This window comes from Meleagris gallopavo, chromosome 2, assembly GCF_905368555.1.
Source record: "Meleagris gallopavo chromosome 2, MGAL_WU_HG_1.1, whole genome shotgun sequence".
Lineage (NCBI taxonomy): Eukaryota > Metazoa > Chordata > Aves > Galliformes > Phasianidae > Meleagris > Meleagris gallopavo.
In genome coordinates, this window is record NC_139405.1 from 33,156,239 (window position 1) to 33,172,411 (window position 16,173).

Consider the following 16,173-nt stretch of genomic DNA (forward strand, 5'->3'; position numbering starts at 1 on the left):
AAGTAGCTACATGCACTTTAATATTTTGCTTCTTGGAAGTATTCATGACTGAATGCTGCTTAAAAAATGCCAAATGTTGACAGTGTGAAAGTGGCAGTTCGAGTGAGACCTTTCAGTCAGGTTAGTAATTATTTACTCTGGATATTTTTTAAGATTTGATTTACAGTGTACACATGATTAAAGAGGATGAGGAGAGGAAGTTATAAGAATATTTTTTAGATGTACATTGTAAGTCCTGCGAGTAGCTCAGATAATGGGCAAAAGATCAAACTTTAATATTGTGACAGGGAAAGAAAAGACTTAAAACCTGAACATTTGCTCTACGTAGTGCACAAAACTATAATCTGCTTGGATTCCTGATCAGATACAATTGACTGACTTGTTAGTGGAGATTGTTTAGTAACATTTTATGATACTTCTTTATACTTATGGACTATTTTTGTATGAAAATACAGTGAATGAGAACACACAAGGTAATTTTAGTAATAATTTGTAGTAATTTTTAGCCTCTTTTATAATCAGCCCAGCTGAATTACCCTCATTTGGCAGTGCTTTGGCAGAAAAAAGAAAGCAATGGTAATACAAGAAAATTGTCATGAGATTTAATAACTTCCTAAAGGCTTCTTCCAGTGATTTTTATTTTATGAGACTTTTAATCCTTTTAAATGTTAAAACGTTTTTCTCCATTTTTATTCAGTTACTTACATTCAATTTACATTTCTTGGAAGCTTAAACTCCCCAGATTGCCCAGGGAGTTTAAAAAAATGGGAGTGTTAGCATAATAATGAATGAGATTTCAGAACATTGAGGACATAGAAAGAAATGGAAGCAAAAGCAAGCTCTGGGATTTTTTTTAATTATTTTTTTTCTAACAGTCTGAGAAAACAAAGAGCCTGACAGGGTAAAGACTGCAATACAAAGAAAGACAGGTTTATAATGAAATGGAGACAATAGATTTTACTTGGTTTATTTTGTGCGGGCTTGCAATCAGTATGTGAAGGAAAGAGTGGAAAAGATAATGTCACTTATATAATGGAGAGGAATATCCAGCCTATGTGCAGTATGTTTTTTCAACAATGAGGAGGAATGGAGGAGACTGCAGTTTTAAAAAGACAAAGTGGCTTGTTGTGTGTTGGTGAGCAATCGAGTTATCTGACAGATTTGCAGATGTCTGCAAGTGTATCTTGGGGAAGTAGAGGCTGTGGTTCCAGAGGGCTTGTGGAGCCTGTAGAAGAAAGCTGTGACACAGCATTGCAATGGATGTATGCAGAAGGCCCTAGGGGTGTAGAGAAGCATTCTTAAGAAACTGCACAGCAGGCCTTACTGTTAACAAGATCAAAATTTCCCAGGGACTACTCTGTGCTGTTTATCACTAAATAGAGCAATTACAAAGTTTTTCTACAGAAAGATACATTGCTTAAGGATTCTTTGTTTTTGTTTGCCAAAAAAAAAAAAAAAAAAAAAAAAGGCTGGGATTCCTGCTAAAAAGGCAGCTAAAAGCTGAAACTAAAGCATGCATCTGTACCCTTGGGACCTTGACCCCAAAGAAAATTCCAGTAGAACACTAACTTCCTTGGTGTAATATTCTCACCTCTCAGAAAGCAGAATAAAAAACATGCAATGGCAGATTCTGTGGTCAAGAAACAGTAGGAGGGATTTTGAGCATGAATAAAGGTACGGGCTGTTGTCAAAAGGGCATTTGTCGGGACTTGCTTTAGTAAAGGTGTTTCACTGAGTTATCTCAGATAATTGATGAAAATATGAGTTTTTTCATTAAAAAAGCAGCTCAAGTTGGTGAAAGTATTCAGTTCAAGTTATAACATGAAGGAGAATTAAAGCAAATCTGTTTTGTTTTTGACAGCCACTAAATCCAGACTAAAACATGACTTTAGTGGATGACTGCTTATATTTTGACACAGCAATTGTGATTTTGATACAGAGAGAGAAGGATGCAGGAAGTAGGTGTGTGATTTCTATGGACTCCAACAGTACAAGCATCTATGATCCTAGGAATCCAGGGCACGTGAAAACCTTCACATTTGACCTGGCGTATTGGTCTCACAACGGCTTTCTGAAGGATGAGAACGGTATGCTCATTTCAGCAGGATCTAGCAGTTACGCAGGTCAGGTAAGATTTTTTTTCAAAGAGTCAACTAATAGCAGATGTAAGTAATACACAGTTATAAACCAGCCATTTATCTTTGTTATTTTGTTTTCTTTATCTTCATTACAATTAACATTCCAGCTGAGCATTGTGTGCAGGTTTGGGTACCACAATGTAAGAAGGATATAAAACTCTCAGAAAGCAACCAAAGGAGGGCTATGAAGGTGGTGAAAGGGTCTGTAGGGCAGAGTATGTGAGGAGCAGCTGAGGTCTCTGGGTTTTCTCAGCCCAGAGCAGAGGAGCTGAGGAGAGGCCTCATGGCAGTTGCAGCTCCTCACAGGGTTCTGCCCTCTGGTGACAGTGACAGGGCCCAATGGAACAGCATGGAGCCATGTCAGGGGAGGAATAGGTGGAGGTTAGGAACAGGTTCTGTGCCAGGGGTTGGAGGGCACAGAATGTCCAGGGCAGACATAATGTTTGCATTTCTGGCAGTCTGGAGTGGAGCACTCAGGAGTTGAACAAAATGATCCTTGTGGGTTCTTTCCATCTTAGGAGATTCTGTGATTTTTATGAATGCGTTTGATTGCTATCTCTCTATTTATCATTTTGAAGCATTATCTACTCTTTAATTACATTTCTTTTATCTTGGAACTTTCTATTCTTAGGTGTGTTTGTAAATCCTGACCATTTGTTTAAACTCTTAGTGGGGACCCTCCTACCAGATAGCAGCACTTGTGTGTGGATTTTCCTGTTCACCTTTGATGATGATGTATTTGATCATTTTTTAGAGAGAAGTCTTTTGTGATCTTGGCCAAGGAGTGCTGCAGAGTGCCTGGCAGGGTTACAATGCAACTCTTCTAGCATATGGCCAGACTGGCTCTGGGAAGAGCTACTCCATGATTGGGTATGGGGCAAACAGAGGACTGGTTCCCAGTGTGTGTGAAGAGCTCTGCAAAGCAATCCAAAGTCAGGAAAAGAACAAGCAGTACCAGGTGAGATTAGCACAAATTGTAATTTATTTCCAAGATCTTTCCAGATTGTACTCTGAAGACTTTAAATTCAAATTAATAAAATTAGAAACAGTGGGTATATGGAACAAATTACTGCACGCTTTAGTGGATCCCATACAAATGTTGAATGAGAAGTTCACAGAATCATACATATCGGAGGGACCTCGGAAGATCACCAAGTCAAACTGCCCTGCTAAAGCAGTTCCCTACAGTAGTTTGTACAGGAAGACGTCCAGATGAGTCTTGGATATCTTCAGAGAAGGACACTCCACAGCTTCTCTGGGCAGCCTGTTTCAGTGCTCTTCCACCCTCAAAGTAAAGAAGTTTTTCCTCCTGTTTGTATGGAACTTCCTGTGTTCCAGGTTGTGCCTGTTGTCCCTTGTCTTGTCACTGGGCATCACTGAAAAGAGCCTGGCACCATCCACTTGACATGTGCCCTTCAGATATTTGTAAACAATAATAAGATCCCCTCAGTCTTCGCCAGACTGAACAGTCCTAGGTCTCTCAGCCTTTCCTTATAAGGGCGATGCTCCAGGCCCTTCATCATCTTTCTGGCCCTCTGCTAGACTCTCTGTAGAAGCTCCCTGTTACCTTGTAGGCTAATAGCTCTGCCAAAAATTAACGTTTGATCTTAACTTTTCTGCAGATTTTATCTGGATGCTTAATAATATTTATTGAAATGCATCTTCTGATGTAGCCTACCTAAGCAACAAAGGTTATATATGCAAAAATAAATTAAAAAATACTGGAGAAGAAGCACAGTTATGATCATACATTATGTATCTGACAAATAATTGATTGAATTAAAATGACACAGTGGGTTGGGATGAAGGGAGATTTTGATCCAGGTAACCTGCGTTATTTTTACAATGGGACAGATAAATCCATTCCAAGGATTTTTTTCAAATGCATTTTACCTTTCTGTTACTTCTTATCCTAACAGATTACTTTCAGCATGCTGGAAATCTATAACGAACAGGTAATGATCTCGTTCACTTCCAGTACTAACAAATCTTAGTTTTCTATGTACATTTATGTATTTTCTGCGTACTTGGAAAACAAGTATTTTGTTCTCCTTACATGACCCTACTGGGCATGATGACTCATGGATGTGGGCAATATCTGGACCCAGCAGCATCTTTTTGCTGCTTGAGCTACATGAGGGTCTAGTAGCCAGGTCTTCTTAGGTTCATAAGTTATGTTGCTATTCAGCTACCAGAATGGGACAGAGAGGTACAGTGGGGATATCTCAGACCAAAATTGGGCTCCTGATACAGCGCTGTCCTTTGCAGGAGCCTTTGGAGGTGGAGGGGGAGGGTCACATTTCTCCATGCTCAAGGCAGTTCAAGGGGAATTTGTGCAGTGGTTTAGGCAAAAGGCCTCAGCTGCCATCATAGCCCCTTGCGAGCATCATCCCTGGCTGCTCTGCACACCACTGCTTTTCTCCTTTATGTATTTGGCTTCTTTTTGAAGAAAAAAAAAAGTGATTAGGGAGTTGAGATATTTATTTACATTGTTTTCCTTTCTCTCTTTGTGTTATCTTCTTGTACTGGCAGACATAGGAGATGTTAGCAATTGCAAATGGGTAACCTGTTCTGAAGGAGGTTGTTTTGAAGATGATGTTTGTCTCAGAGGATTGCATTTTTAACTTTCCTTCTAAGGGTTATGCATTTTTGCCACTTGTTTGTGAATTTTTTTCCCCTGAACCATTTTCCTTATTAATTTAGGGACATCTGGCCAATTTCAGTCAGATTTGATGCAGTGGATAAGAAAGAGAGGGAAAAAAATGAATACACAGGAAAACAATTTGTTTTGGCATCGAATAAGCTTTTATAAACTTCTCATAACAGCTAATTACATAATTTTGCAGACATCTTAAGTCTACAGATATGAACTTGCAATATAGATTAAACTTTCCTGCAAAGTGGAACTCTTTGGGAATGAGTTTCTAGATGTGGTAAAGCTAAAACAGCTACCATGTGGTCAGCTGTATGCTGTATCCTCTCTTTTTTTTTTTTTTAATTATTCTATCTTTCCTAGGAGTAATATTTTTTTTTCTAACTTTAGTAGAATATTTTAACTATAAATCTCTCTCCACAGGTAATAGACTTGCTATCTAAGACCAGGAAGCCTGGAGGGCTGAAGATTAGAGAAGACCAGCAACAAGGTTTTTATGTGGATGGTTTGAAGCTGGTGCCCTGTGATAATTATGCACAGATTGAGAGGTTAATGGATCAGGGGAACAAGATGAGAACAACAGCTACGACCACCATGAATGCCTCCAGCAGTCGATCCCACATGGTTATCACAATCCAATTCAAACAGGTAGCGTGAAGGCACTGCTTCCACTGTGTTTCTTAGCTCTGCCACCACAGAGCAAGTGGGGTGAGTATGTGTCAGGTTTCCTCTCCCCAGGTTGCTGGGCCAGCCATGACTGCTCACAATTTTGACACATGCAGTTCATCGCTGCTGCTCTGGAGTGTATCAGTGTTGGTAAATAAAATAGCACAATTACTCTGAGAATCTGTACAGGGTATCCTTTTCTGTAACTTGATAGTATCGGAAGCACTGATTTGCTGACCTTTTCTTATGTTGATGATGTGTTTTAACAGATTTTCCTAGATGAAGCTATCACTAAACAGTCAGTTATCAATCTGGTGGACCTGGCAGGAAGTGAAAGGCAAAAATCATCAGGATCTGAGAAAGACAGATTGAAGGAAGGAACACGTGTAAATCTAAGCCTAACCACATTAGGGAATGTCATCAGGTAGTCATTATTTTTTTTATATCCCTGCCTGTGAGGTAGAAAACAAATTTCTATGTATGAAACAACCTATCTCTCCATTGAGATCTTCCTTGCCGTGTGATTAATAGAAGTACTTAATGATAAGCACATGGAAACAAAAATATCTATCTGTTTACTTAGTTATTTTTCCTGGCTCCATGCCCTGTGAGTGCTTTCGGCAGTGGCAGAGGTGAAGCAGCCTCACAGGACCGCTGCTCAGTGCGCTGTATGTCCAGGCTCTTCTGAAACTCTGAACTGAACCATTCAGAGCAGTTCTTTCAGTATGAAAGTCTTAACAATAAATTACTTAAGTTATGTATGAATGAGAGTTGTGGTTTTTTTTTAGTTTCCGTAATGCATCTGCTGCAGTATCTGATCTGGCTGTCTTTTATTTCCTAAAATTGCCTTTATATGTACACTTATGTTGTTCACCCCTTTTTGTTAAACCCTTTATTTTCCTGTAGTGCTCTGGCTGAGGTAGCAACAGGAAAGAAAGTGCTGCATATCCCGTACAGGGACTCAGTGCTGACTAAACTCTTGCAATCTGCTCTTGGGGGGAACAGCAGGACAATCATGGTAAATTGATTCTATTCAATATTTTTTCCTGATTTCTAAGATCACTGTTTGTGCTGTGGACCAGATGTTGCATTCCTAAGTAAGATGGATCTCCATAGGATCTTTTCTTCGTCTCAAGTGAATTATGTACTCCAGCATCTTTGAAGAAATATATATACATATGTATATATTAAAGTACCCTGAAATGATAGGAAAACACGAATAGAAAATTTGCATGTGAACATGTTGGCTTTATATGTTCATAGTCTTAAAACAGTTTAACTGAGTTCCTTATAATACTACCTTTCTTAGTTTAGTGATGATGATGTGAACAAATTTGAGGACATTCTACGACAGTTACTTGTACAGGAACTATTAAAGTATTTCTGAGATTGTTGAGTTAAGCTAAAGACAGTAGGATTCTGACACCTTAGTTGTTTGTTTTGTTTTGTTTTTTAAACCACCTATATTTTCTCATCGTTCCTTCTCATTTTGGGCAAAAATCTTAAGGAGAGTACATTTTCAGACAGATTTCTAAGATTCTCTATCTATGTTTCAGGACTTACTGGTATATTTTCCCATGTGAATCTTTTTCTGATTTTTGGAAGTATTTATAACTACTTAAACATCATTCAAAATCTAAGGACAGTTAATACTTTTGTATGCTTGCAGATTGCAGCCTTGAGTCCAGCAGACATCTGCTATGAAGAAACTTTGTCAACCTTACGATATGCTGAAAGGTGCACTTCTATAATATATTCCTCTCTGGTCTTGGTGCAAATTGCAGTCAGATGGTTGGGCAAAATGACAGAAGGTACCAATTCTAATTGATCAACAGCTCAGAATGGTGGAGGAGTGAATCTATGAATAATCTAAAGCAGCATTTTAGGAGATTATTTTTCATTCTTATTCATGAATAACACATTTTTAAAACTGAATTGTATGACAAAAGGAAACTATTTGTTTCCCTGAGTCTCTCTTCTGAAGTAGATGGCTTCTGTTCTTCTCCTTTCCTTTCTCAGACTTAGGACTGGAAATCTCTCTTTGCAATCTTTTCAGTTGGGCTTTGTCTGCAGCTCAGGGATCTTGCTCCCACAGCAGCCTGGCTGCCAGCAGGTGTCAGGAGTGGGAGATTATTCCCAGCACCGGTTCAGTTCTGCAAGCAGCTGAATTGCTTTCTCGTGTGCATATTAGGGTTAGATGGAGAAGGAAAGGATTATACTGGGCTGGCAGGGGCAAAACCAGAGTGCTAGCTCTGTGGTTGCTGTAGCAGTAGGAGAGAGCATGTCAGATGCTTTCAGCCCAGGGGCAAATTTTCCATCAGATTCTTTTTAGCTTCTGAAGTTCCAGAGCTGCATGGGATATTTCTGAACAGGGAAAATAACAAAAGAGGGAGAAACAAAGTCATGTTTACCAAAAAATTTTGTCCCTTGCTGAGACTGTGGTTTTGTTTTTGTTTTGTCTTTTATGTGTTTTCATATTGAAAAGGGCAAAAAAGATCAGGAACAAAGCAGTGGTAAATGCAAGCCCTACCAAAAAGCTTATAAGAGAGCTGAAAGCTGAAAATAACAGACTGTTGTCCAGAATGGCTGGGCTCGGGAGTGCAGGGAGAGCAATATCCGATGAAGCACGTATGTATTTCAGCATAAATACAGCTACAGGTAACAAATAGATTTTGAGTTCCCAAAATGCTAGTAGACTTTTTCAGTAGCCTGTGATGTGGAAACACTATGGTGGGAAGCTAACGTAGATCCATAGGTGAATTTCTTAAAAAGCAGATGTCAGAGATCCAGATGGCGTTTGTATGAGGAGCTATGAGATATGGTATAGTGGCTTGTGGTAGCAAGGGTAATGGGAGGATGGTTGGACTTAGATGATCTTGTAGGTCTTTTCCAACCTTTGATTCTATGATTCTGTGAATCAGAGGGGCAGAGGCAGTCAAAGCATTTATAAAATGCTCACCCTGCTGTGCCAGTTCCAAGTAGTTCAAAATCACAAGCTGAGGTGTGGGAAGAGAAGAGGACACAAAGTGTTGGAGGCCTGTATTAACCCTGACAGGAGGATGTGTGATGGTACTACCCTTCCTCTGTCTGATTAGGATTCTCTGTCCATGAGACGTGGCACTTGAGAATGGCACCTACCAAACACCTTGTCCCAGATGGGCAGCCCCACAAAGGGCTTGCTCTTCTTGCACCCTCAGTTCACTCTCTGTTTTGTTTAGGCAGCCTAACAGCACTGTTGTATTTCTGCCTCTTGATGTGTAAGCAGCAGTTGATAGCTGTGGTATGGGCTTTTTTTCCTCCCCCAGACATTATCAAAACAAATGCTGCTTTAAAAAAAATATTTTTTTAAAAAAGCTAGCTCTGCCTTTGAAAAAGAGTCCCTGCCTTCATCTGCATCCCTGGTGCAGGAACATGCCGTTGCTCACAGTCAGACCCCTTATCGGGTGTTGATGGTTTGCTCAAGGTGAAAGCCTCAAACAAGTCTAAATAAGGACACAACAGCAACAGGGAGGAGTGAAAAGTATTTCAGCTTTAGGGATTATAGCAAGGTGAGAGTGGACAAATATCAGAGCCGAGAGAAGAGATGGAAACGTGCAATTGACTGGTATCTGCAAATTCTTTTGATGAGGTTTCACCTGAGTCGATTCCTGTGCACGCTCTGGGCACAGAATCTTAGTGGTCACCTTCTTATTAGAAGACGAGAGTGAAGATGGCAGCTTTCATTTCATAGCCAGGATGGTGAAAGCGAGTTCTGTGCCACCCTAGGAGGCTCTGTGAGTCCAGGCCTCCTCCTGGTGTGCAGCCCTTGTCTCTCACGGGGCTTGTTGTTTCCCATGCAGACGTCCAGGTTCAAGTTGTCTCTCTTCAGCAGAGCTGCAACTGCTGGCTGAGAGCGAGGGGCGGCCACGGAGCACACAGATGACGTGGGAGGCTCGGCTGGAGGAGGCCCGGCAGGAGTGGGAGCAGCAGTACTCTGCCATGACACAGGCCAGTGTCCCAGCATCATGGTTCCAGATGCCTTAAACTCCAGTCTTTTTAGTTTAATGTTTTTTCCTGTCTTGTAATCTTGAAGATTTGTCCACATGCTTCAGATAAGTTCATGCGCTTCTCTGCCAGCAGTGCCCCAACACAACCTTCTTTTTAGCTTGGGAAAACTAGTGATAATTTAGTCCTTGGTTGTGGCTCCACGTTATCATATTGAATTTTGCATGAGTTAAGATAACAGAATAGTCTGTCTGCTTCTACCACCAGTTGTACATTATAGCTTCTGGCTTTTAGTTTGCAATTTTAAGGAATCTTTACTTAAATAAAATGTGTCAGTGAATGCATGGGGCTATGTCCAGTTAACTCTGACTTGTGTCATTTCAAAGTCCTCAACAAGGAGAACTGAAGGTTTTCCTTTTAAAACCAGTTATATTATAAACACCCTGGTACTTGGAGACTATGAATATGTATCAGAATGCAATCCTCTTCAGTGTTTGACATTTATATTTGGTGGGGGGGGAATGTTCTTATGTAAGCTGCTGTATGATGATTTTTCTTGTAAAAAACAAAAAACAAAACAAAACAAAAAAAACACACAAGAAAAACCCCCAAACACCAAAAACTGGACTCTATGTGTTACATTAGCTGTTATTTCAAGCTTTCAGATGCACCCACTGAAATTATATATTTCTCATCTCTTGCACAGGAGAGGTGGATGATGGAAAAGTTCCCATATCTCCTGAATATCAACGAAGATCCTCAGCTTTCATGGGTTCTCAAGCATTTCATTCAGGATGGTAGATGTTTTTTAAAGTCCTGAAGTCAACATATGAATAGTGTTTTCTGTGCTTTGACATAAAAGACTAGTCACACTAGGAAATTCAGCTATTTGAGTCAAGATTATTTTCTTTATTTCTTAAGCTCTTAGCAACTTTTTTCACTATTAAGTATGTGCTCCTTTTGAGATCAGAGCAAGCTATGGAATTTTACTGAGAGTAGTATTTCTATTGCAAAGAATGCTATGATGCACTAGAGAAGTAAGTCACATACAATAGAAAAGTAAGTCATAATATCCAAGTCTGTTGGATGTTGTCCACTTCTTCCCCTACAAATGTTAATTTGAAAATATGAGCCCTCATTTTGTAAGCCGATGATCCAACACTAACCACATTCCTCCTGCCTTCCTCCTTATTGCCTGAGCATCCATTCCTATGTAGGCTGTTTTTTTGCTGTTTTTCCACTGACTTAGGGCTACAGTTAAAAGAAATAAGATTTGTAGATCTGGTACTCTGTTGCACATGGGGTATTTAGTTTGGATGTGCTTCTCCACCATTTGCTGGTAGTGTACCCCAGGAGTTACTGAGGGCTACCAGATACATTTCTAATTATTTTTATGCATTGACCCAGAGGCCACATGGAGTGAATCCTTTTTGTTTCTCACGATCGAGTGTTGTCTCTAAAGAAAGAATAACTGACTATATTGTCATATTCAAGTAGTAACACTAGAGTGAAAGGCATAGCTCTTCAATTGATGCAAAGAAGAAAAAGTAAAAAGGAATGCAAAAACTTCAACACTCTTTACATATTGGTGTGTAAAGTGCATAGAATTTATACTGGGAAATGCCTCTCTCTTTTTTTTTTTTTTTTTTTTTTTTTTTTAAGGTACTTGTGATGTTGGTCAATCAGCCTCAAATGCTATAATCCTAAGAGGTTTGGGGTAAGTACACTAATGTATAGAAAACAAGACATTTGCTATTGTGATCCTCTTGTTTTTCGGAGTTCTTTAGTTTTAACTTTTATTACATTTCCTTAAATAAAATAAAAAAGACTGCATTAACATGGGATATGATTATTTTGAACTTTTTATTGGAAGTGAAAGGCTGTAGCATATGACTAATGAGCTTCTTATGTTTCTAGGAACTGCCATTGTTGTAATGGCAAAGACGTGAAGCCAAATTGGCACTTAGCACAAAGCCCTAACTGCCTTTTGAGTGGCAGCCCAAACGTATCATCTTTGAAATTATGATTTAGTGTTCTATGATGGTTCTCAAATTAAAAAACAAGAAGTGAATCACAAGAAAATTTAACATCTTTCAGCATTTTGGACAAACATGCAACGTTTACAAATGCTGATGGCAGAGTTACCTTAGTGCCACACGATAAGTGCAAGGTTGTTGTGAATGGAGTGACCATCACAGGGAAAACAGAACTGCAGCACTCGGTGAGTATCTTTGAACATAAAATAAAACTCTGAAGGGAAAAAACACAAATCCAAACCAAAGGTTTAGAATGAGCACTGTGTCTTCCAGCAGAATCATGTATCTAACAGAAGGTAAATTTTATTTACTTATTCATTTAAAATCAATCCAGTGAAGCAGTCTTGCTCTGAAGGAGATCAGAATCTTTGTTCAGCTTCAGAATAATTTTTTTGGTACAGGTGCAGATAACCTCTGTGCCTTTCTTGTGGAAGTCTTTAGCAATTTCTTCTGTTTTTATCATTAGCCCAAAATCACGTACACATATGTACACGGTGAACATGACAGACCAGAATCAACAGACATCAAATGAATCCTAGCTGGGTCCATGCTCACCTCAAACAAAGGTGTAGTTAATCAGTCCTTGCCTGAGGACTTTGTGGAAATAGTAACTATTATTCTGCTTTGGTGAAGGTGTAGTCTCTTCTTCTTTCACAGAAAGGAGAAATCCACTACTGACCACTGAATGCGGTGACACTTGACATGTTGTATCCCTGACTTTGGGGCATCCTTTGTCTAAACCTTTCAGGATCGTGTTATTTTGGGATCAAACAGCACTTACCTCTATGTCGGACCACCTGCACAAAGAACAGAGGAGGACCTGAGCAGATATGACTACGATTTCTTTCAGTCTGAATTGGCTGCAGCGGAAGGTTTTGGTGTGGATAAACTTGGTAAGCATCACTGCTTGTGCATGGGGTGACGTTATTCTGGGGGACTCACGTTTCATCACCTTGGATCATGTGCAGACATCTTCAAAATCTGCCTTGTCCTTCTGCACCTTGCACACTTTTATTGATGTGGGCTGGAGATTGTGCAGTGCTTTGCATGGAAGCAGACGTGAGTCACACTAATTGCTTGATACCTATCTACTGCTTACAATAGAAAGAGAACTGTGTTTTGTTTAAGTTTCTTTTACAAGTTTGAATGTTGTTTCATGAAGGCCTCTCTAGTAGCTGTTACTTGTTTATACTGTTATGTTCCTAAATAGTAATGTGTGCATTTGCTCTTTGTCTCAGAATGAGACTTTCCTGCAAGCCATTTTAATATTTTTAGTCCAGTAAAATGTTTGGTTTGTAAATATGAAATAGACAATCCTAACATCCAGAGGGTATTTACTGTAAATATTATGCATTCAGGTATTTATGATTCTTAAAGAAACTGGGGCTGCGTGTTGTTTGTAATTGTGTACTAATCTGCCAGACCATTTTGAGTTATTAAGTGGCTCTCAGATTTCTCTCTTAGTTACTCCATCCCCATAGAAGCATGCAGTAGTTGTTCAGCACCAGAGAGCAGTCAGAATAATCATGCCGCTGCCTCCAGACATTTGGCTGAGATGCAACCCAGGGCCTGTGATGAGTGGCTCTGGGAGGGCTGAGGGCACACAGAGGACTTAGTTGAGATGCCTGATGCTCTATGGCATTGCTGTCACTCACACAGTGAGGGGTGCAGTGAATGCTCATCTGAGCACCTGGGTGTAACTAGCTGTTCTGAGGGAAGCTTGTGCCTCATGTTCAGCTGTGTCACCAAAGCTGTAGGTGTTCAGAATGGGCTGAGCCAGTTCTCAAAATATACCTACAGCAAAATCCTCTGCCTGAAGCCCACTTTCTAATATGATCCCTGGAGTGTGCCCAGAGCAGTGAAGCTGCAGAGGGTTTGGAGCACAAGGCTTTTGGGGAACGGCTGAGGAAACTGGGCTTGCTCAGTCTGGAGAAGAGGAAGCTCAGGGGAGACCTTATTGCTCTCTACAAATGCCTGGAGGGAGGTTGTAGTGAGCTGGGGGTCGACCTCTTCTAGATAAAACGATAGGACAGGAGGCCTGAAGTTGTTCCAGAGGAGGTTCAGGTTGCGTATTAGGAGAAACTTCTCAGAAAGAGTGGTGAGGCACTGGACCAGAGTGAGCAGGGAAGGTGATGGAGTCACCATCTCTGGAGGTGTTCAAGAACTGTGGGGCATGGAGAGACATGGATTAGAGGGCATTGTAGGGATGGGTTGGTGGTTGGACTAGATGATCTTAGTGATCTTTCCAACCCTAATGATTCTGTGATCAGCTTTTCAGTCTGATTCTGGAAGTGAGCTCTTGCACTGCCCCTCTCCCTATGGGACATGAGCAGGCTGGATGCTGGATGTCCAGCTTGGGGAGGAAAGCGGCATTGACCAGGGGCTTCTCATTGCTTTCTGACTGAGAACAAGTGCCCCTCTAAACCTACCTGCAGGGGTTGGCAGCCTGCTCACCTCTCCTGTTCATGTCCTCTTGAAGGCACTGTGAGCACTGGGCAGGACAGAGCAGATCCCAGCGTCCTGGCTGTATTTCATGACTACATCAAGCTGATGCCACTGGTGGAGGAGGTGAATCAGATGAGCCAGGAGCTGAGGAAGGTGAGAAGGGCTTCTCCCTGGCTTCTGTGGGTCACACTCGTTTTGCACGTTATTGAGCATGAATAGGAAGAACTGTAAGAGCATCTCCCTTTGCTTTTGGTCTTCCACTTGCTTCATTCTTTCGCTTTCCCAATCTCCCTCTCCACCTCATGGGCAGAGAGGAGACACGGGGTAAATGTAAATCTGGGAGGGCAGGCTGCCAGCAGCATTTCAGGGCCATTGTGCTGTATAAATATACAAACAGTGGCTGATTCTGTACTTCTTAGAGAACAAGAGGTCCAAGAAGGGAGAATTCCTCCTCATGCTTGTTCTGTAACTTTGGAATAATGAGATAGATCCAAGGACAATCTAAATGGACAGTAATAACTTATGAGCATTTAAACTAACTATATAGCTTCTGGAGAAATTTCCTGAAGAAAAATGGAAATACATTGGTTAGGATAAAGATTTTCCTTTCTCTGTGCAACCTCATGGCAGAGTGCTTTGTCAGTACTATGTTAGCAGGGGAGATAAAGGAAGCCTCATTCCAGATGGATTTCAAATATTTGAAATAACAGAGATGTCAAATCCAAGCACTGCAGAAATTTTGTGGTGAGAATTTCTTGTGTAAGCAGGATCACGTAAATCCCTGGTATTGATTTTAAATGAAAATATTGCCAACTTGCATAACTGAAGGTGTCTTGGGTATGAATGTGCTGAAGAAACTTTTTTTAATTAATAGGACCTCAAATTTGAATTGAAGGTGAAAAATCTGGCCTTATCAGACTCCAGAGGCCATGACCTACAAAAGGAAATAACAGTAAAAGTGACACATGAAACTACACAGCAGGTAAGAAGGCAGAACAAGTCAGCCTGATGTGCTAAGAAAAGGCTTAAAGAGAAGATAAGGAATATGTGTGCTGCATGCTCATTCTTGTGGAATCATTGCAGTACTGTGCTGTGCCCTGATGGAGCTTTGCTCTTCCACTCTCCCACTCTTTGATGCCCATTTTCTGTACCACCATACATGAATTACTCTCTTCCCAAGTCATTGCTGGATCTATTCACTTCTCAGTGAACTTCTCACTTCTGCTTGTTCATGGGACGGCCATTCTCCTGGGTAGCTTGTATTATCTACAGGAGATACCTGAGGTGTATTAATTCTGCCCCTAAATGGCTGATCTGCCCTGGCATTTCTGTGTACGCTTGGCCACCTTCAAACTGTTGCCAAACTTCTCAACAGCAGTGCTCCTGTTGAAGTGAAACAGGCACATTTGACATGGACCAAGGCGGGAATAACCTGTTGGAGAACCTCACAGTGAAGGCACTCACTGCCAAGATCTCACTGATGGGTCTCTGTAGCCACTGGTGAGCACCAAGTCACATCCTTGTCATCGAAACCCCCTTCAGCTCTGCTGCTCAACTGCAGCTGATCATTGGCTGCTTAGCAACCATGCTTCATCTTTTGAATAATGGAGGAGGGAGCTTTATTAGTCTGTTCTAAAACAAGAGGTTTTTCATGACTGATGGACAAAGAAAAGCAATTTTATATTTTCACTTCACATATTTAATAGCACACTCGTAATTGATTACACATTCTAATTCGTGAATTGGCAGCTTACAGGAATATTGGATAATGTAACATCCTCATTTTGCCATCATCAATGTCCATTAATCTTTCAAACCATCAAAGCTGCAATGTGTAATGCTGTTGCTGTCTTGTGAAAGCATTTCCAGTTGTTCTGGCATAAAATTAGCCTCTACCAAGCTTAGGTCATAGAGGCAATGCTTTTATTGCGTTCTTTAAAAACAGTGATGGAACCAGGAGGAGCCTCTAAATCCAGCAGAGTGATTTATTTAGATTTTCAGTAGTATTTTCTTGGCTACCTGTTGTAAGAACAAATAATATTTAAGCTGAAAGCAAAGGAAAATAAGACCAAGTGAAAATTGTCTTCATGCAGGAGAAGCAAATTAATGAGCAATACTGGGTTGGGCTGAAAGGAAGATGAAAGGTAGTTGTGTTCTAATAAATCTCTGAAATCTCCATACTACACAGTCCGTGATCTCTCCTTGGAGCAGAGCCTTAAGCCCCACACTTCTTTATTGTGGGTGAAAGTTC

At 40.6% G+C, this 16,173-nt stretch overlaps 1 protein-coding gene across 1 annotated transcript in view; it reads left to right on the forward strand.

The window, feature by feature from the left end:
- Positions 1–16,173, forward strand: part of LOC104909669 (kinesin-like protein KIF28) — a 21,905-nt gene continuing 5,732 nt past the window's right edge. The window contains exons 1-15 of the mRNA XM_085218050.1: positions 1–2,128; positions 2,893–3,096; positions 4,058–4,093; positions 5,215–5,439; positions 5,727–5,881; positions 6,364–6,475; positions 7,127–7,194; positions 7,943–8,085; positions 9,326–9,444; positions 10,010–10,238; positions 11,104–11,158; positions 11,539–11,662; positions 12,226–12,370; positions 13,957–14,075; positions 14,797–14,904. Of these exons, the coding sequence (XP_085074176.1) occupies positions 1,883–2,128; positions 2,893–3,096; positions 4,058–4,093; positions 5,215–5,439; positions 5,727–5,881; positions 6,364–6,475; positions 7,127–7,194; positions 7,943–8,085; positions 9,326–9,444; positions 10,010–10,238; positions 11,104–11,158; positions 11,539–11,662; positions 12,226–12,370; positions 13,957–14,075; positions 14,797–14,904 (2,088 nt within the window). The 5' untranslated portion in view covers positions 1–1,882. The remainder of the gene's footprint in view (positions 2,129–2,892; positions 3,097–4,057; positions 4,094–5,214; positions 5,440–5,726; positions 5,882–6,363; positions 6,476–7,126; positions 7,195–7,942; positions 8,086–9,325; positions 9,445–10,009; positions 10,239–11,103; positions 11,159–11,538; positions 11,663–12,225; positions 12,371–13,956; positions 14,076–14,796; positions 14,905–16,173) is intronic.